General features: G+C 34.6%; 1 protein-coding gene across 1 annotated transcript in view; it reads right to left on the bottom strand.

Annotated features, from left to right (window-relative positions):
• Positions 1-21,570, bottom strand: part of LOC128995101 (serine/threonine-protein phosphatase 6 regulatory subunit 3-like) — a 62,609-nt gene extending 41,039 nt beyond the window's left edge. The window contains exons 1-2 of the mRNA XM_054420000.1: positions 21,235-21,570; positions 18,113-18,199 (exon numbers count right to left, since the gene is read on the bottom strand). Coding sequence (XP_054275975.1) covers positions 18,113-18,172 — 60 coding nt within the window. The 5' untranslated portion in view covers positions 18,173-18,199; positions 21,235-21,570. The remainder of the gene's footprint in view (positions 1-18,112; positions 18,200-21,234) is intronic.
• Between the last annotated feature and the right edge of the window lie 1,293 nt (positions 21,571-22,863).

Genomic DNA, 22,863 nt, shown 5'->3' with positions numbered 1-22,863 from the left:
ATAGAATACAAATAGAATTATAAATTTAGAGACCAAAGGTATAGGGCCTATCCACATATGACACTCAGAGTTGATTCCTCATCAAGACGTCATGTCATGTACTGAATCGGGTACACAGATAAATGCATTAAAAATATTGTGACAATAATTAGTTTTCAACAAAAATGTGATGGTAGTGTATCATTAAATTAACATAGATACTTATTAATATACCTATAGAATTCACTTAATTTAGTTTATTTATGGGTTTTAGCACAGGGGTTATATTATCTGTGGTATAAGTTATGCAGTTCTTAAATTGCAAAATTCAGCATAGCTTCGATAATAGAAGAATTTCTATCTTTTCATTTTTTTTTTTTTTTTTTTTGTAAACGGCCTTATTTGGTTAATTGCAAGCAGAAACCACTGATTATATGGTAGGTAAGAAAATCCTTGTTGGAAGGCTAAGTATTGGTAAAATGTGAGTAAACTTAAAGCAACTTAAATTCATTGTATTGTGGTTTACCCAAATTGAGCTGGTACGACAAATATTAATAGTGGTTTAATTACCTTGTATTTTCGTCCCAGCTCAAAAAAGTTGTATTGAAGCTACAACCATGGTTTCGATGCCGATTGCGTCATGGTCATTTAGGGCATGTCGAGAATCAAAGCATTGTTGTCGTTGTCACAGTAGGTCGCTTGGACGCCGTCAAAATCACATTTAACACAAACACGAACACATTGGGCGCGTTCTGGGAACATGTACCGGTAACCGGTGACTTATTCACCGGTACCGCCCCGGGGCAAGAGTATTGGTATCCCACGGTTATTCACCGGTTTACGGTACACATCGGATTATAATTTACGCATTCACCTATTATTTACTTTATAATATTTAAACCAAACAAACTTGTCCTCACAGAATAAATTATTTGAAAATTATTCACTTAATACGTAATTTAACCCCCTCATAGAATAAATTATTCAATAATTACGCAGCATAACCTATAAAACTGATGAACATAATTCGATGGATCCGCCATCTTGCCGTAGCTGCATGCTGTTGTCCAAGAAACAGACCAATCAGAGGCCGCCGGTGTATTATGCACCGTACAATTTCTCCGGTGCATAAATCTTGCACCGGTGGAGGAAAATGAGGAAATAGCTGTCTGCTAGGTTAACTCACCGGTCTCCCAGAACGACACATTTTTTGCACCGGGGCAACACCGGTGCACCGGTGCATGTTCCCAGAACGCGCTCAATGGGACACGGACATATTAGTCCTACATGACCATGACGCAATTGGCGTTGAAACCATGGTTGTAGCTAAAATACAGCTTTTTTAAACTGGGAAGAAAATACAAGGTAAATAAGCCACTATTACAGTGTTAGGTAGCAAAACGGGAGTGCCGATTGGAGACTTGTCGGGGTGTGTGCGTTTGAAGGGACTTGACCTGGTCTCCATCGGCACTCCCGTTCTGCTACCACTATAATGCAACTTAGGTAGGCCTATAGTCAATCTATGTAGGCCTAGCCTAGACACTGTAAGAATTCATCAATCGTATGGTTTGATGACAGATATGTAAAAGCCATTTCGCAAAAGAATGCATTAGGGTAGGCCTACAGTTTCTTAACTGTCTATGCTAATATCGATTGAAACTATCGATTTGATTAGTAAACCTTCATGCGATTTTTTCACCATCAGTAAGTTTGGTTGGTTAGGTTAGGTTAGTTTAATATTATAATAGATATATTTAAAATATCGATTATTAATCAATATTTTCAATACAATAGTTTCAATCGATATTAGCATAGAACTTATAAACTGTACTATGTGGGGTTAAGAAACTGTACCCCCATGCATTATGCTCCTGCATAATCTTTGAAAACAATCAATGTTAACCTAGGCCAAGTACAAAACGTCATAATCTTAGGCCTAAGTTACCTGAGCTGCTGATAAACACTTGTTTTTTAAAACCATTAGTGCTTTATTAATTTTAGTTACACCGCTTGAAATGGCACTTTTTGCTTTATAATAAAACGCTGGCCATCTTTCAGGAAATAAATTCTTTCTTATTGAAGATCTCTTCCCATGCAACGTGTGATTTGAATCATGTTTTAGATCATCTGGATTATGATCTTCTGACGACAGATTACACCACTTTGACATGATTACTTGACCGTAAATTGCATAAAAATACCTTATAAATTTCTCTTTATCAAGCGAACTAATTAGATGGGACTAAAATTAGTAAAATTGAGTAAGAAAACTGTAGTGTTAGTCCTTTTTCAGTCTTCTTTGATGCAATTTTTGAACTGAAATTTGAAATGAAATCTTGTTTGGAGGTTATTTTGAAATTCAAATATTATGTTGGGTGTGAGTGTCATTAGCTAAAAAAATCAACAGCTGCATATTTTGCACAGCTGTAAAGGTAGCGAGGTAAATTGCAAAGTTGATCATAGATTAAATACGAATGAAATATTCTCCAGTTTAATTAGTTACTTACATTGATATAACATTGTAAATTAAAATTTCTTTAATTATTTATAAATATGACATTCCTTTCATTCTAATTCACCATTTTAGTGGAACTGATAAAGACAAATTTAATTGTAAGATTTTTGAAGTTCGGCAACGCTTTGCTTTGGTGTGCTGGGCGGGTCCCATAGCGTCGAAACCATTAACGTTAACTTGACATCCTATAGCGGTGACATATTTTCTCTAATAATAACATATTATTAAATTTCTTTCATTCAGTCAAATAACACAATCTTATAATATTGTAAACTTCTGATTATTATGTGTAATGACTAAAGACAAAAGAACAGCTTGGTCTCTATAAACTAGTTTATGAGTAACCAAACATATTGTGTCAAAACAAGCTTTATTATGTTTTTAATTGTAACTTATACATCAAAAGCACTAAAAAATAATCAATGAGCTAAATAAACTATTGATGTTTTATTACATTCTAGAGGTTATGATTATATACTCCTAAAGCTTTGTAATCTTCGATTTTCAATATTTATGACATTTATGTAAACTTTTATGATTAAATCTCTATAGAACGGTGGTCATCGGTATTTTTATTTAATTAAACAAACAAACGGTGGATGCATTGCACGACGTCCAAGTGCCACGACGTCCAATAATATTTATTCAGTGCCACGACGTCCAAAACATAATTTTTGAGTTGTTGCACGACGTCCAAGTGCCACGACGTCCAAAAGTACAGTAACTGCCAAAAATATAGTCTTTCTACAAGCTTTGGACGTCGTGGCACTTGGACGTCGTGAAACAGCGCACTATAGAATTGTAAAAAGTAACATTTGCAACATCCAAAGTCGCTGCCAGTTGCACGACGTCCAATAAATATTTGACTGTTGCACGACGTCCAATATAGCTCAGCGCTGTTGCACGACGTCCAAGCTCCTTCATGATGACCGGTTACGATGACCGGCTACTTGCCGAAGAGTGTTCTCTCGTGTAAAATGCTTATGGAACGTTTATTAGTTATATATACATGGTATATGTTCTTGTTCAGAAATATATATACTATGAATATTTGAACCATTAATTGAAACATCATAAAGTAAAAAAAAAACATAAAAAGAAAAAAATAAACAAGGCAACAGTTGGAAAACTATAAGGTTTACATGGTTTGAAAAATGATGACATTTTGTTAACAACCGATAAACTTCATTATGTTTGAAGTAAGCTTTCAAATACTTATTTTTTCAAGACTAGATGAATGTACATTGATCAACATGATCTTTGAAAACTATTTTTTATACCCTCATTTTAATTTTTACTAGTATAAAGAATAGAATGCCTTTTTCGAACTGTTTTTTTAGGCTTCAATTAAATGTTCTTATGTCGCAAATACGTTTATTAATAGTATGCACTTAACATTGACTTAATTTTATTTCAATAAATTTTGTGTCTGTGTTTTGCTACACCACTTATTAAATTGCAACCAATGAGAATATCATATAAATAAGTTGTACACAGGGTTCTTTTGTTTCCCCGACTCTAAAATACAACGTACATGAATTGAAAATGTTTTAGGTTTAATAGTACTGTAGCGAATCGAATATCAATAAAGTTAACGTATAACAATAAATTTACATATTCCTAGATTATAATTGAATGTGTTTACGAAGGAACACCACAACCTCAAAATTCAACATTACAGTATATTTACTCAAGATTTATTGTTTTCATATAGCACAGTTGATGTTGCCAACTAGCGTGGGAGCGGAAGTCCTGATAAAGGCTGGTTCTCGGAAAAGTAATAAACTTGTAGTTTGAATGAAACATTTTTTTTTTATTTTGTACAGGATTCATGGGATCCTCAGCATCAAGTACAAACTGCAAAATAAGTGTCGAAGGTCTGATTAGACCTTCAGCAACTGATCCGTTTTTTACCTTCCTTTAATTTATTCTTTTTCATGTTTTGCTTTATGTAACATACCGGTACATAGACTAGAGGGCCGCTCATGCCCTTGACAAATAAATTAACATTTTCGCACAAATACAAATCAATATCGTCATTCGACAAGAATTAAAAAATAAAATTTATAAACAAAACCTACCATGGCATATTCTTGAACAAGTATGCCTACAAACCTACGATAAGCATGTTTGTTATTATTATACTTAACCTACAAATGCTATGACTTAGGGCATACCTGCTTTCCTAGATAAAATATGCGAACCAATTGCGAGTGCGACGTGAACTTAGAAAAAGACTAGTAAGAATTTACAACTGTGAATTTCTCAGAATTGATTGACAGCTCAGACGAACCTATGGCCACAGACTACGGAAACCTACAGTATTATTGTATTAGTATACTGTATTTGTATTATTGTGTTACTAGCAGAGTACCCGTCCTTCGTACGGGGTTGGCATATAAGTATAAATGCTTATTGCAGTTATGGGAGAGGACACGATTAAAAAAAAACTGGTCTTTTTTAATTTATACGGTATCCTATTGTGTAGCACACATCTACCATAGTCCTGATGTTCTACCAATGCACCTAAACCATGGAAAAAAGTAAAGTTCTCATTGTGTACCACAACTTTTTTTTGCTAGTTGGTTCAAATTAGCTGTGGTCATTAATGCAAACAAACAACATAATAGTGCTGCACCCTGTTTGGCAAGCCTTATAACTTTTTAATGCTGTTTAATATCATAGAACCAACTTGTACAGTTGAAACGGCTGACAAAATTCTTTAATTTCTTTAAATATGAATACTCATAAGGTTAACATGAGAAAGTCCAGAGCCAGAGCCACCGGGGCGGAGACTGAAAGAATTTTTGAGGTAAGAATATGTTAATCGGGGATGTCATCTATCATCATACCAAATTTCAACCTAGTCGGTTTAGTATTTTTCGCGTTTGCTTGTCACAAACATCCATCCATACATCCATGGTTTGCAGTGTAAACAAAAAGCTATCACAATATAGTTCCAAAACCGACAAATAGAAAAAATAGGAAAATATAAATAAATATGGAAAATAGGGTAATTTTCTTACATATTTTAGTGAAATAATATAATCATGCAAATGGAAATTCAGTCTACAGATTTGCTGTAGCAGGGGGATTATATTACGGTTTACACAAAAATAAATCAAAACAAAAACCTCATAACACTCAGGAAAAGGGCCTAGGTTGATAGGGCAATGATTATAGAATCTTAATTATTTCCTATATCCATGATGAATGATTTCTTTTAAAACGAATTATTCCCAGTAAAATATTATTACAGCATTTCACAAAAATAGAACAGACTCAGTATAATCTAAATATATAAAAGGCAAAGCCCTCACTGACTGACTCACTCACTAATCACTAATTCTTCCACTTCCCATTTACCTAGAAGGCTGAAATTTGGTACACCGATTCTTTGGGCATTAAATAGGAAAACTAAGTAGTTTTTATTCTGATCGGGCTTTCGGGCTCCGCCCCAGTGGCTCTGGAGTTTCCCATGTTAACCTTATGATTTTTCATATTCAAAAGGAATTTCTTAACAGCTGTTTCAATTAAACAAGTTGGTTCTGTTCTATGATGTTCAATAGCATTAAAGTTAAAAGGATTACCAACAGGGTGCAGCACTATTATTTTTTTAAATTTATACAGCCAAAATGCATGTAATAAGTTTGTTCTCAATGGAAATAAATAAATTCATTTAATCATTCATTTAATTTGCAACCAAAAGGTGAGTGAGCGTAGCGAACGAGCTCCAACCTAAAGGTGAGTGAGCGTAGTGAACGTACTTCAACCAGGACGTGATTGAGCCATGCGAACGAGCTCACTTGTGAAGTTAAACGGGGCAAAGCCCGTGGGTACAGCTAGTAGATCATAAACATAAACAAATGAAGTAACTGAAAGAATCATATACTAATGAAATTACATTAATATATGGTTTGACAGCTACATTTAAGTAATGTAAAATAATGTTTACATTCGGGCTAGTAACATCATTGTTTTAAATTTATAATCATTACCCTCTCTGTTCTAATATTCGTGCATTATTTAATACTAGGGGAAACCCGTCGAAATCGACGGTTACTTTCAAGGCTTACGTTAATTCATCTAACTGCGATGAATTGGGTGAAATATATTTTGAGCATTTAACATTGTTCAAAGAGTAATAAGTGTACAAACAATAACAATATTGCGTTAGTTGCCAAATTTGGTTGTTCATTCAATGATTAAAATATTTCCTATCCTGTACGTCATCGGAGTTATTATTAGTATGTTATATGGTATCTCTTCATTTGGTAGAACGTTTAAATAGTATTTAAATCGTATTGGTGGATCTTGTAGTTAAACACTTCCGCGACTTCATCAGTGTTTGAGAAAAAATATATGTTTGTTGAGAAGACACGTTCTAACTTCAAAGGGAGGTATATCCATTACAGCGTAAGTTTGATTTTCCTTCGTCACGTTGCGTCAGTTCATATCGTACTTCTGTGCCAATGAATGAACCCTCTAGCATAGTTTTGAGAAATTGACTATGGGGTTACTGATAAAGCTGGAATTCCTTGACATGGGGGATGTCAGTTAGTTGTCTTGGCCTTATCAATAACATAAAGTTGTCAATATATAATAGATAATCTAATATATAATCAATATAATAGGTACGATTTTAGGCAATGTTTCTAAGTTTGGATTTTATTAGACACAATAAGAGTAGATATTTCTACATAAATATTTGATATTTTGTAGAATAATATGATAAAATGTAGGCAAAAGTGGCGAAAAAGGCACACCCCAACCCGTACAATAGATATAAGATAGTTCAATAAGAAATAATTTAAGAATTGCTGTGATAAAAGGATTTTCCACTGATTTCGTAATGGAACGTTATATTGCAAAACATGGCATGATAAAGAAGAAAATCAATTTTAAAATCAGAAAATAACATTGCAAATACTTATTTGGTAGAATTCAACTCCCAATAAATATGTGTTGTTTGAAATACAATCTATATATTAATTTGAAACTGTTTTTCTTTGTCACAGCTAATTTGAGAGAACGGCTGGGCGTAGAAACTTGGTAGGGGTGTCTAAAGAAAGGTATTGGTCTGTAGGTGAGCCCTCAAAAGAGAAACGATGTAAATTTCCTTGGGGCTCTGCCCCAGAGGCCTTTAAAGTTCACTCTGCAATTTTGTTTACATTTCGACCATATGGATAATTTTACACTAATGAACCAGCTGTTAATATTAAAATTGTATTCAAAGGTCTACTGAAACTGTCAAAATTAAATTTTTACACTATTATTTATGATTTTAAATGGATTCTCCACTGCATGGCAAGTTTTTTATAGTTTCAACAAAATGATGAATTTATGATACGTTTGAAATGTTTTGTTCAAAAATCTATGCTTTATTAGTCTTAGAAAATTTTTAATTATGAAATAAGTGTGACTTATCAATTTCAAAGGAACATATAACTATTCCTTATCGGGTTAGCTTATACATATTGTAAGGTTGGCACTTGCCTTTTTTCCTACTTTCAATCACCATTTATTTTTAAATTCAAGAAAGAACACCTGAGATTCATTTTTTGGTATAACAGTTTTTGATAATCGGGTTGAAAATTGTGTCATAGATGAGTACTTTGAGGATGAGAGCTGTGTTCAAGTTTTGGAATAGACTAACTACGGAGTCTATGGTTTTGGTAAAGTAGGTGAACTAATGTCAATTCAAATATTTAAAAAAAATGTGTACACGTTTTTACTTTGATGTACACATGTAACTAGGTTGAACAACGCATCTAAACCTCACTACATACAAAACATTCGGAAACACAACAGTGTCATCACATCTCATCGCATTTGCATAATTTGTTACCAATGCTGGACTAGGTTATGGATTTGGTTCCGCAAATGTTCAAGATTTGTGATAAAATTTCCTACAATTATGGTTCATTCCAATCCACGAAATACATGCACAGCTTTATGTGATCTATATGGCCAAGGCAAAACTACCCCATAAGTTAATGAATTATCAAGTAAGAACAGGATGATTAAATACATGGGTCGATGTGGCAAGAAAAGGATTTAAAATTGCTGAGATCGAAGTAAGAATGTTACTGCTTTCTGGAGAATCAGATATTTTTATAAAAAAAAAGATGATGATTTACTTATAAATCCGTATACAATCTGAATGATTTTCCTAAAGCAGATGGAATTAGTGGTTAGTAATAAATTTTGACACTTTCCGTAACATGATTGACTAATTATATGAAGTGGCTTTGGTATGAAACAAACTCATGAACAAACAATTATAAGACTCCTAAAAAACCTTTTGGGCAACCTAAAGCCGATAAAAAGAAAGGTAGGAAATATTGTGTTAAACGAATTCATCAATCACGTTTTTTAGGGAACACAATCGTCATACTTATTATTGCTTATCCTCCCTTCATATAACTAAGATTTTAATGACTTCACTCTATCCAACGCAGTTAGCTGAATTTACATAAAACCTCAAGATTAACCGTCGATTTCGACGGGGTTCCACTAGTTTAAAAATGAACAGCTGTTTCATTAAAAAGTATTATTCTCATGGCCAAAATGTAAACAACTCTGTGGAGGGATCTTTAAAGGCTTCTGGGGCAGAGTCCTAAGGGATTTTGCTTAGTTTTTCTTTTGATAACTCATCTACAGACCAAGACCTTTCTTTGGACACCTCTACCAAGTTTCTACGCCCAACCGTTCTCTCAAATTAGTGGGGACAAAGTTTCCAATCAAATATTTAGATTCCCCCATGTTAATCTTTGTTTCAAGACTGTAAATAAAACATATGTTTTATTTAGGATATTATATTATTATGATCAGATGTAAACAAATATTGTTATTAGTGTTAGAGACTTCTTACAAAAGACATGTTCAAATAAAATGTTACCAATTTAGATCATTCCTAAGTATTATTATCACGAGAAGTATAGACGGTCGTGATACATGGCGCAGTCTGATGTAAACCTACAGATCCAACAGGAAATTGAAGAGAACAGACTTCAAAGAAATCAAATCCATGTCAAGCCTCCAGACAATTTTTCCTTCAACCCCTATGATTGGAGTGCGTGGAAGAAACGCTTTGAAAGGTACAGGTCAGTCAGCGATCTACATAAAGCACCTGGGAAAAGGCAAGTTGACATTCTTTGCTACTGTATGGGGGATAAGGCTGAGGAAATATTTGATTCCTTTAATCTAAGCCCTGATGAGTTGGAAAATTATGAATTGATTATGGGAAAATTCGAAAACCATTTCGTTCCTAAAACAAACATAATTTATCAGCGTGCTAAATTTCTTAGACGAAAACAGGGATCCTCAGAGTCTGCTGAAAATTTCATCACAGACTTACATACTCTTGCAAAACAATGCAACTGGGGAGATTTAAGGGATGAAATGATTCTCATGCAACTTATCGTTGGAATGAATGATCAAAACCTTAGTGATCGCTTACAGTTACAAAGCTCACTAAAATTAGAAACTGCAGTTGATGCTCTTCGCAGTTCAGAGGCATTAGTTAGGCAAAAACTTGACCTAGCTGATCCCTCCGTTGATCGGGTAAAATTTACCACTCCTAAAAAGTCTTTTTGTAAGAAAACAGTTTCTAATAACCATGGAAAATACAATCCAGAAAACCTATGTAAATGGTGTGGGAATACTCCATCCCATCGCCGAGGCTTGTGTCCTGCCAAAAATGTTCGGTGTAACAACTGTAAAGCAAACGGTCACTTTGCTAAAGTTTGTTCTAAGCAAAAGGTTAATGAAGTCAGTAGTGAACCACAGTTTGTTAATCAATATTGTACAAATTCATCAAATTCTGAAGAATTCATAGGTAAAATTACTGAAAACAGTGCTCTAAACCCTGAATCTTGGGAAATTGACCTCAGGTTTAATGATTCTGACATTATTAAGTTTAAAATCGATACTGGAGCAGACGTTTCAGTTTTGCCAGCTAATATAGGCCTAAAGCTAAACAAAAAAGTTCCATTACAACATACGTGTAAAAGACTTTCAGGACCGGATGGGACTCAGTTAGCTGTACGAGGGATGGTAAATGTAAAGTTAGACTATAAGAACAAATCTTGTTTTGAGCATTTTTATGTAGCAGAAAAATGTAAAACACCACTCCTAGGTAAACCAGCCATTGAAAAACTAAACCTTCTACAAGTTGTCCGAAGTGTGTCTTCAACTTCGACGAACTGGTACGAAAAATATCCATCTCTTTTCAGTGGTTTAGGTAAAATGAACGGAGCTTATGAAATTGAGCTAAAAATGGGAGCAAAGCCATTCTCAATTACAGTGCCTCGACAAATACCTCTACCATTATGGTCAAAAACCAAGGAAGAGATTCAAAGAATGGTAAATATGGAGGTCATAACTTCAGTAGACCATGCTACACCTTGGTGTTCTCCGATGGTCGTCGTACCAAAGAAAGACAGCGGTAACGTCCGGATATGTGTTGATCTTTCGAAACTAAACCAAAGTGTTCGGCGCCAGTTACATCCAATTCCAGGGATAGAATACACAATAGCACAGATCAAAGGAGCTACTGTGTTCTCTAAACTAGACGCCAATCACGGGTTTTGGCAAATACCTTTGGAAGAAAAATCACAAGATCTCACCACTTTTATGACACCTTGGGGACGATTTAAGTTCAAGGTCCTCCCCTTTGGCATTACATCAGCTCCGGAGTATTTCCAGAAACGCATCCATGCTGCTCTTGGTGATCAAAGAAATGTAAAAGCTTACATTGATGATATCCTAATATGGGGAAGCACACAAGCCGAGCATGACAAGGTTTTGGTGGAGGTTCTGGAAAAGCTTCAAAAGGAAGGCATTACCTTGAATAAAGAGAAAACAGTCTTTTCAAAGCCAAAAATTAAGTTCCTTGGCTTTGAACTGAGTACTGATGGCATTTCTCTTGATCAGGAGAGAGTTAAGGCTATTTCTGAGATGGAGCCTCCAACTGATGTGAAAGGTGTACAAAGATATCTTGGAATGATCAATTTTAGTGGAAGATATATTCCAAATAGGTCTGAGATTTTGAAGCCTATTCACGAGCTACTCAACAAAAATAATGAATGGATATGGGACAAACCACAACAAAAAGCTTTTGATACTATCAAAAATCTTCTTACTACGGCTCCTCACTTAGCTTTCTATGACCCTAATCTTCAAACAATGATTTCATCTGATGCATCATCATTTGGTATCGGCGGAGTATTGTTGCAACTAGAAAAAAGTGGCACATTCAAACCAGTAAGCTACATATCACGTTCTCTCACTGATACAGAAAGAAGATATTCCAACATAGAACGAGAAGCTCTGGGAATCGCCTGGGCATGTGACAAGTTGAAAGACTACATAGTTGGTAAGGACATAATAATCGAGACGGATCATAAACCACTTTTGAAGATTTTGACGTCAAAAAACTTAGATGAATTAACTCCACGTCTACAGAGAATAAGACTAAGAATGATGCGTTACTCATACAATCTTGTGTATACTCCTGGAAAACACCTAATAACAGCTGACTGTCTTTCACCGTAACCCTCTAAAGGACACTGAAAACTATGACTTAGAGGAGGAACTCACTTACTACGTGAGACAAGTCATTTCCAATGTTCCAACTACTGATGAAAACATACAGAAAATCCTACATTGTCAAAGACAAGATCCAATTTGTATGAAATTACGGAACTTAATCATTGATGGTTGGCCAGAAAAATCTGAAATTCCAGATCAATTAAAGACATTTTTCAACGTAAAGGAAGAACTTTCTGTTGCTGATGATCTTGTATTACGAGGAACAAGAATATATGTTCCAGAAGCATTGAGAGAAGAAATGCTAAAACGAATCCATGTAGGACACTTGGGAATAACAAAATGTAGACTCCGAGCCAGCAACAGTCTTTGGTGGCCAGGAATATCTCGTGAGATTGCAAAGATGGTTGAAAGTTGTCCACAATGTATTCAGCACAGGAAAAATAAAAACGAACCACTTATTCCAGCAGAGTTCCCTTCAAGACCTTGGCAGATTGCAGCAATGGATCTTTTCAAGTTAAGTGGTCAATGGTTCATCGTGTTAACAGATTGTTACTCACGATACTTTGAAATTGCAACCTTACGTTCTTTGACAAGTCATCAAGTCATTGAAAAATGTAAATCAGTATTTAGTCGTCATGGAATTCCAGAAGAAATCAGAACCGACAGCGGAACCCAATTCACCATGCGTCAAGGTTCGGAATTCCAGCAGTTTTCCAAAGACTACAATTTCAAGTTAAAGACAAGTAGCCCTCACTTCCATCAGAGTAATGGAGCTGCAGAGGCTGCAGTGAAGGTAGCAAAATGCATCCTAAAGAAAAATAAAGAAGACCCTTACCTGGCACTCTTATCATACCGTAACACTCCAATATCGAACGGGTTTAGCCCTGCACAACTACTAATGGGACGACGTTTACGAGACAACCTACCAGTTTTGCCAGGACTTTTAACAGAAAAGCCAGATTTGAGTGACTTGAAACAAAGGGAGAGGAATTATAGAGAAAAGTACAAGAGAAATTATGACTCCAGGCATGGTGCCAAATCTCTTGGAAGTTTGAAATCTGGAGATAGCGTTTGGATATCTGACGTGGGAAAACCTGGAACGGTTGTAAAAACAGCAACTGAGCCACGATCATATATTGTCAGGACTGATACAAGAGACCTAAGAAGAAACCGTTTCCATCTTCTACCATTTCCCGATGACTTGAAAAGTACACCATCACGAGACAATGTGACAGAACAAAATTCAACAAGTGTCTTTACCAGAAGTCCAAAACCACAAGAGGACAACTCAAGTTACAAGACTAGACACGGACGTCAAGTACATCCTCCAAGGAGACTCGACCTTTAAGGAGGGGGATGTTTCAAGACTGTAAATAAAACATATGTTTTATTTAGGATATTATATTATTATGATCAGATGTAAACAAATATTGTTATTAGTGTTAGAGACTTCTTACAAAAGACATGTTCAAATAAAATGTTACCAATTTAGATCATTCCTAAGTATTATTATCACGAGAAGTATAGACGGTCGTGATACAATCTTATAGGAGAAACTCCATCTTTGATGGCCTGTGGGGCAAAGCCCGAGGATTTCTACTACATGAATTGGTGAAAGGGGGCGTCTATACAAAAAATACTTTATTTTGACACGTCGTTTGTAAAAATCCGTCCATTATTAACGGAGGAGTAGTGTTTCGTAGAAATCGCCTTCACGTATTATATATGATTATATATAAGGATTATATATAAGGATGTTTGAACCAGCTGTGTGAAATTGTGAAATCAAAATTCATTTGACAGTTAGTTCTGGTTTTTTACATTTTTAAATGATGTAGGTTTGCTCTTGTTACCATGGATACCATCAATCAATATTTTAAAATCTCTCACCTCAAATTTTTGAAAGCCCACGGGGCAGAGCCCTAGGACAATAACGAAGAGGGAATAGTTGTATAATATGTATCCTCGGAGCTGTAGCTTCATTTGCGTGCAATTTGAGCCCAGTCGGTTCAGTACTTTTTTAGATTATCTCATACAAACACACAGACACACACACACACACAGACACCACCTCTTCTTTATAATAGTATAGATAGATAGATTACTATTATAGTATTATATATTGTCTGTGCTATGGCTAAAATACGTTTTTATTACTGCATCAGCTGGAGACACTCTCTGAATATCTGCTTCAACCATCTGTTGTCAAACATTGATCTCGTAAAATTGTGAAATTATTTTTAGTATGCACTAATAGAGCAAGGTTTGTACTAAAAGAAAACCTTCTTTTAGTTTAAAAAATACATGTTTCACAGGAAACATTTTTAACCATTGTAGTAACACCATTATAGCTTAAAAAGTTGATAAGTGATAGTTTACATAATATTTAGCACATTTGACGGATAATCCTTTTTTGAATTCGTCATATTATAAGTGTATGAAAATTCATATATCTGTGTATCAATATCTAATTATCTCATTTCTGTTCAATGGAAGTTATACAATTTCAATGATACCGGTACTTAAATGGGAAGTCTTACAGCTGTTATAAAACTGTGCATACATTTTATCTAACGAGTAAATTTGCTACCAATTGATATAGTATGACAATTCTATTTCTACCACTACTCACATTAAACCTACCATATTTACTTTTGGGCTAGTGATTAATTTATTGTATTAATCATACAATATAGTGAATAGTGTAGTAATTTATTTATTTCGTTTCTATGACATAGCTCTATTTTGTAGAAATCAATTATGCAATCATAACAACAGAAATACTGCATCATTACATTTTACGGTGACATAGTATTTATTTTACATATAAAAATTTAAGCTAATGCAATAATTAGTTCAATTAGAACCATTGAATATTGAATAATTTAAACATTAATCGAAGACGAAGTGGTTGACAACTTTCAAACAGTTGACTAGGCCTAGTTGCCTTCAATAATTGCAATGCGAACTGTATGCACTGAGGTCGGCAAACAGTGTTCTCAGTGCGCAGGCACTTTGGACGTCGTGGCACTTGGACGTCGTGTAACAGTCAAATATTGATTGGACGTCATGGCACTTGGACGTCGTGCAACTGGCAGAGGCTTTGGACGTGGTGCAAATGATACTTCTTTACAATTCTATAGTGCGCTGTTTCACGACGTCCAAGTGCCACGACGTCCAAAGCTTGTAGAAAGACTATATTTTTGGCAGTTACTGTACTTTTGGACGTCGTGGCACTTGGACGTCGTGCAACAACTCAAAAATGATGTTTTGGACGTCGTGGCACTGGAAAAATATTATTGGACGTCGTGGCACTTGGACGTCGTGCAACACTCCCCAAACGGTTTACCTACATTTAGTATTTAGTGTGTAATGAAACCATCAAACTATACATTATAAGTATATCAATCAATCAAAACTTCTTTATTGATGTTGCACGTACATAGTTTAATTAAAGGCGATAATGTAGTTTTTATTGGGTAATTGATTACAGTATTATTGTATTATGGCCATGCAATTTTGAGATATATTTTTGAACTTAAATATATTCATACGAATTTAAATATTGATACACGTCTCCATTTATTTAATAAATATATTAAGTAAAGGGTCTTATTGGCCATTTTTGTATATGTAAGAATTCAAAACTAAAAATAAACTAAATAACTAAATAATATAAATAAAAATAAATAACTAAATAACTAAATACAAAAACTAAAATAAAATAAACTAAAATAAAACTGAACATGTAATTGATGTGCTTAGAGTGGCAGTACTGTTTTTTTAAACATCAAGCTGAAAGCTGACTGAAGGCGGAGAGAGGCAGAAGAAATAGTACTAGCAGTACAGCGAACTGAAGCTAAAAGCACAGATAATATAACCCCTACTACAGATATCTGGCTGATGGCGGCAACGTGCTGCACTAGGACAGCTTAGTTTGCCCGCCAACATCTAGGAGCGCTGCTAGCACTGCACACCACGCTGGGTAGGGGGGCAGAGGAGAGACAGGTCAGAGGAGGTCATGTTGACCTCACTACGCTGTGATAGCGCCTCTGCTTCTGTCTCCGTTCCTCGCCGAAAAATCAAGAAGTGTGGTCGCACTAAACTGACCTACCCGACACTACTGAGTACACCTCGGTACACCTACACCACCACGCACGCGTGTTGTTGAATTTTAAACCTTGTTGCCGGGTTTAAACATATCAGTACCGTAATAGTAGTTTACGCAACGATTGCGTTAAGTTAGTCTTTACGACACAAGTAGAAAATTTAAGGCACGGGCCTTGGCGAGTGCCTTAAAATCTTCTACGAGTGTCGTAAAGACTATTAACGCGAGTTGCGTACACTACTTTACCTACGACAGTTTTTTAAGTACTAACAATCTGTTTTTTAATTACTAACAATCATTACTCATAACTTCTTAGAGAGGTTATGTTTTCGTTGATTGTCATTGCCACTGAAAGTGATGCAACGACTTATTGTATAATCAGCTGTTTTCATGTAATTACGTGTTTGTAAAATTTCGTTAAATAATACGTTACTATTTTTTTGCAGGCAATAGCTTCTTCTAGCAGCATTCTCACCATAAATACTGTATCAGTTACAGTTAGGGAAATATTGCATATTTATTTGGACAACTGAACAATGTAGTGTAACAGTTAATTTACAGTTGGGTCTCAGCATCGAATATGTCGTCCACAACGAGTTGGGTGAAACAACGGTTAAAAGGTTTTCAAAATAAACCTGAAGCTCATTTTTATTTAACAATCTAACCTTATTTTGTTTCGTCCATTTAATGAATTGCTGGTATGTAATTTCATACATTTGTTTCGATTTTGGTGGCAAAAGATTAGCACAAACAGTTTGTGCTCTCATTTCCATCTCGTCAACTTCACTTTCACTAAAACTGAAATTTTTAAATCAGTTTAATCTACCTTCCTTTAACCACCAACTTAGGTTAAAATTACGCGATTATCAACAGGAACATTGAACAAGACGGACCAACAATTAAAATTGTCAACTGATCAGCTGATTAGTTGACGTTCGAAACATTTTAATTTTACTTCTTTTCTCTCAATCCTTGAATCTCATTGGTCCGTTACCCGTGTTGATATGAGAAAAACTATGCTGATATGAAATGAAACTATGCTGATATGAAAGTAAACAGCTGTTAAGTGAAACTTTTCAATTCTAAGAACTGAACTGAAATGGCTACTTAAAAAAATGGTCGTAGGTAAAAGTTATTTTGTGATAACGTTATTTGACTGTGATATATATTCAATTAATTTGTGTGTTTTTGTATATATGTAGTAAGTTAGAGTATGTACGCCTAAAAACCTATATATTTCTCCACCTACATATATTCCTCCATGCCGGGTAACTGATAGTAGCTTTAAAAATTAGTACTTTATGTATGTTATATCAAAATAAAAACATGAAAACTTAAAATAAATAATGAACTCAAAAGGTTCGCGTACAACTATGTTATATTTCGAATAAAGATTGAACAAGTTGCATATCAATATTCAAAACTTGACATAATGAAGTGTCATGTAGAGAGATTAGTGAACACAATATCTCTATTCAGTTATCGTCTTGTTATCACCAAGAGCAAGCTAGATGTTTGTACCTATAAGCTCCAGCACTGATGCGGTAGTAGAGTGACGTGACAACACATCTGACAACGTAAGCTACGGCAACGGCACAGCACTGCACCGCACCGAGGACGCTCACGACACCTTGCGAGTAAAAATTTAACTATTTCCTCCCTCCCCGCACGTCCCTCAGCCGCAGCGGCCTAGCGGCCTCAGCCAGATATCTGTAGTAGGGGTTATATTATCTGTGGTTTTAGCTATAGGCCTATACACAATGGAAATTTGGTTTGTAAAGTAAAAAATGCTAGGTTTTAATTAATAACCTAAACGTTTTAAACAGCATAGGCTACTAACTAAGCAAACAATTACGGTACAGTAAGATTTACGATGACTTGGCATGTATATGATACTTGACACTAATAGGAGTGTTATTAAAAAAAACAACAATAAACCTCTGATATAATCTTACCTCTTTGCAGAATACATTGTCTATTTGAGGAGAAGAAGACTGATTATAATTCCAAAACATCTTTTAAACTGTGTGGATTTTCACCAGCTGAAAACAAAAAATTATCCTTGAGCAAGAAATTATTTATTATAACATTTTTGCAATAGTTAATTCAAATAGTAATAAAGTAATAGAAATTAAAAATAGAAAAAATTGGCAAGTTAAAACATGTAGTTAAACATCCATTAAACAACATTTTAAAATCAAAATTACTGTCACATAAAACAAAATTAAGAGTTACAAGACTATCATAAGCTTGACCAATCCTGCTTTATGGAGCAGAGGCATGGATTGTAGACAAACAAACAGAAAAGAAGTTGGATTCTTTTAATTTCAACCGAATTTTCAGGAAAATATTTGGACATAAGAGAGGGAGAACAATGAAGAATTAGGCACAACCAAGAAATAAGAGACATGTACCATTCCTCGGACATAGTATGAGAAGCAAAGAGCAGAAGACTAAGGTGGGCTGGCCATTTATTTAGGAGGGAAGATGGGATGATGGGGAGATTAAAGAAGTTTGAAGGCAAAACCCAGCATGAAAATACCCTGAGGAAGACCCAAGAATCGATGAACGGACCAGGTGGAGAAAATTTTGCTAAAATTGAGAGCAAGGAAAGAAGATTCAGAGAACAGGGAAAGATGAAGGCAACTTGTTGGCGAGGCCAAATAGGTACCACCTAGGCTATCCATGCCCATGGGAGTAAGCAACATTTTTGTAATCAGTTCCTATTAGGCCTATTAAATAGAAGAATTTTTGGGGTGGTCCAGACAGGGAAGGGAATGACGCTGCTTGCATTTATTAAGTTTTATCTTGCAATATTTTTCTAAGGGTTATAATTGTACAAAAAAGTTGAGAGATTACAACAACTAGGTTCATTATAGCCTAAGCTTTCCCTTACCTAATCCAACCTACCTTCAAAAGGACTTAATATAACGGTAGTCAAGAATTCACATTAAAGCCCTTAGGCCTAGACATGCCTTTTCTGACATCAAAAGAAGTTTGCTAACATACTAGAGGTTTGGTTCAGTTATGTTATGTTTAAGATTAGCATTTTAGCCAGGTAGGCATTGGCAACGTCACATGCTCTCCTGCCTGGTGGGGAAATATTACAAATAACAGGTAGGGCAGGCCGCTCTGCCAGTCACTGGAGAAATAATTATTACAAATATAAATCGATTAAAAAGCATCTTTGTTTGGATTATAAATCTGACATATATCACTGTAAGGCTATTATTTCTTGTGTCACGACAATCACAATGATATTTTAAACTAAGTTTGTAACTTCTCAATAATAATTTTAGCATAGGTTTTAACAATTAACAGCAGCATAAAAACTATGAGTTAATGAATAAGAAATTAGGCTAATCCAGACTGTAAAATGAATTTAGTTAATAAAAATGATTTCAGTTCCTTTTTACATTTACAGTAGAACCTCGATTTAACAAGACTCTCATGGGGATTATAAAATTAGACTTGCTATCAAGGTTGACTTGTTATTGAGGTTTGTAATAGGTAACATGTGATAAGGGGTCAAATAAATTCAAGGGGATTTGAAAACTACACTTTTTATCGAGGGTGACTTATTATCAAGGGTCTTCTTATCAAGGTGCTACTGTATTAGTACCGGTACTCTGTTCCTTCCTTATGCCATCTAGGAGTTGATGGAAAAATTTAATGCCAATATACTGGGGACTTTGCTTATATATTTCTTATTTACCTATTCTTTTTAATCGTGAAATTTTCTTTTAATTATATAGTAGGCCCTAGCCCTAGCCTATTGTAATTGTGTAAATCCTGCTGTCGCTCTAATTTTAAATCATTATTTTTCACTTGTTTAAAAAGTGGTTTATATTATATAGCCTAAACAAGAAACTGTTGAAATTTCCAAATCATTGAAATAGGCCTAGGTACGGTATTGTTTTTGTTTGTTTTTTAGCAAGAGGTTCTTTCTAAATTTAGGATGTGTCTTAGAGCTTCCATCTGTAATAATAGAACTCGTGGTAGGCTAATTGTTCCGTATATCAACATTGGGAAATATATGTAGGCTAATTTTGATAATGTCTACATACAGTATTTTTCGCACTGAATCAAAAAATGCAATAAGTTTTTGACAGGAAGATTCCTAAGTGGCCGCACATTTAAATAATGAATATACAGCCAGTTTTGATGGGTTTATCAGATATTTGTGGTTTGGGCATTGTCCAAGTTCTAGCGGCGACTAAGACTTAAAGGGAAGGAAGGTTTGTGGAATGGAAACAGCTGATAGTTCAATTTCAAAAACACACACAACGACGTGTAAGCAAAATCTTATAGCCTACTACAACGATTCAATTTGTTAAAGCAAACAGACTTTGGTGCCGTTTAAAAATACAGTAGGCCTAACTCAACTATGATACCGGTACTTTAAAACTATTAATCACATCAACATAATTATATAAAGTTTAATGGAAAAATTGAATTTTTCTCGTAAAATACAAGGAATAAAGGCTATGCCGCTACCACTCCGATGACATGATCGTCCTCATGCTCCTCATTTCAACCCTCACCTTCTGTTAACTAACGTGCCATAAGTTAGTGCATAATCCCACAGTGCCTAATAGTTAAAGCATGTCTACATAGGTAAGTGCATCATTTTCTGTAGGTATCAGCAACTAATAAATTAAATTACATGTGTAACAAGGAAACTCCAACAATAAATTGATATAGGCTAATATATGATAGGCCTAACAATACAACAATTAGGCCTATACCTATATAGGATGGCCAAAAAAGATAGACCAAGGACTCCCTCTAACAGACCAAGCCTATGACCAAAGCTAACTTATTCATATGCAGGATTGTAGGCCTAGGCTTTTCTAGATAGCAATAACTAACTTAAGCTACAACATAATTTGATCCCTGTTTTGTTAAATTAAGTGATTGATGTTAAGTTAGAAAATAGTGCATTTTTTAGAATACCTAAACCAACAACTTGGCCAATGTTTAATTCAATAAAATTATGCAAGCATAAAACATAAACTTAGACTATGATGAAGTCTTTTGACTTAAAAAGACTAGCATTGCCATAATTAATACTAACCTGATTTGAAACTATTGGGTTTTTAGCGATGAAACATCCAAACAATCTTTCAGGTCTACTGCGTCCACAAAGGTTATAATATCAGGTTTTATTATTCTGCTGCACTTGAAAATGATTCATCAAAACTCCAATAGTTAAATGATTTTAACAAACTAAGGAAATGAAATCTTCAAATGTCGATTACAGCCATACAATAAAACTGCGATGCACTTTAAATATTTTTATAAATAACATGAAACATCTACCATCTTTATTACTAAACTAAAACTAACTATATGAAAGTTTTCGTTTTGGTCGTCTACTTCGTCTTCCTTCCAGATTCATGACAGACAAGACGAGGTTTGGGTTTGGTTTTGGTTTGGTTTGGTTTCTGGTTTCGGTTTGGTTTGTTTATCCACTCCACTACACTATTCACACTCAGTCCAGTTCAGTCAGTTCAGCTCTCGTCAAAGAAGATGTTTTGTGCTTGTGCAGGTTAGCCAGCTTATTTGTTTTCTAAAACAAAAATGTGTATTATCATTACATGTAATCACATGTAACAGTAGTAGCTCCTAGTTGAATTGTATGTTTACTTTGTATTATAAACTTATGCATGTATTTCCTATTTTTTATCTGAAAATATATTTAATCGCTGTAACGTTATAGTAATGGTAAAATCATAGTTTTGTCGTTTTATCATTGATAAAACTATATAAAACAGAGCATAGGTACTCCTTTGGTAGATTTATCATCCCTATAGAACAGCTGAAGCTAATTTTATCGTATTGTTAATTGTTAGTTCTGTGTTCTGTCCGGTGCACTGTGGAGGTCGTGTTTTGTTTACAATTTGTTTATTGTAATTTCAGTGATTTAACACCTGGGGCCCATTTCATAATAAACTACAAGTTGTAATTTCCATAAGATTTGCATTGGGCGATCAGCTGATTCACTAATAATATTAGTTTGTACTTTATTATGAAATGGGCCCCAACCAAATAAAACAATCTAATCACAAACAATAACTAGTCACCAAGATAAATAAACAAACAGTAAATCACCAATCATGAAATAACGCTCAAATAATATAAACAAATTTGATTGACACTAGCGATCAGTGTCACCAGAAATTAACTACACTCGAAAAACGAGCTTCAAACAACGGGATGAGAACTGAGATATCCACTGGTTAGTCAATGTTTTGATTAGTCTATTATAGACTATTATATAATATAATATAAATATACATATAGAATACACATATACATATGTCACTAAGGGAGTATGTTTTATCATAGATAAAACATAGTGTTGGTTAGTCTATGGTTTTATCTATGGTAATATTTTTAGTGAGTACAAATACTACTACACGGATTTGATAGGGAATCAACTTTACTTTGGATACCAAAGATTGCGGATTATTTGTGTAACTATATGTTTCAAAATGTTTGTTTGCAGAGCAGACATAAGCAGTGTAGAGTGTACGAAAACAAAGAGTGTAAATACTTCTCTTCCCTCAGTTCGATATGACTGAATAGGCATAACAAAATTAAACAATAACAACAATTATTATTTATAACATTTATGTTATTACTTTTTTTTAAAGTCAAGTTTAAGAAGTATTAAGGATATACGCTAACATATATGCGCTAA

Source organism: Macrosteles quadrilineatus, unplaced genomic scaffold (genome assembly GCF_028750875.1).
Source record: "Macrosteles quadrilineatus isolate MER2022 unplaced genomic scaffold, UCM_ALF_1.0 Scaffold_5__1_contigs__length_97177068, whole genome shotgun sequence".
In the NCBI taxonomy this organism is placed as follows: domain Eukaryota; kingdom Metazoa; phylum Arthropoda; class Insecta; order Hemiptera; family Cicadellidae; genus Macrosteles; species Macrosteles quadrilineatus.
The sequence above is the reverse complement of the archived record's forward strand: the minus strand, read 5'-3'. Positions and strand labels throughout refer to the sequence as shown.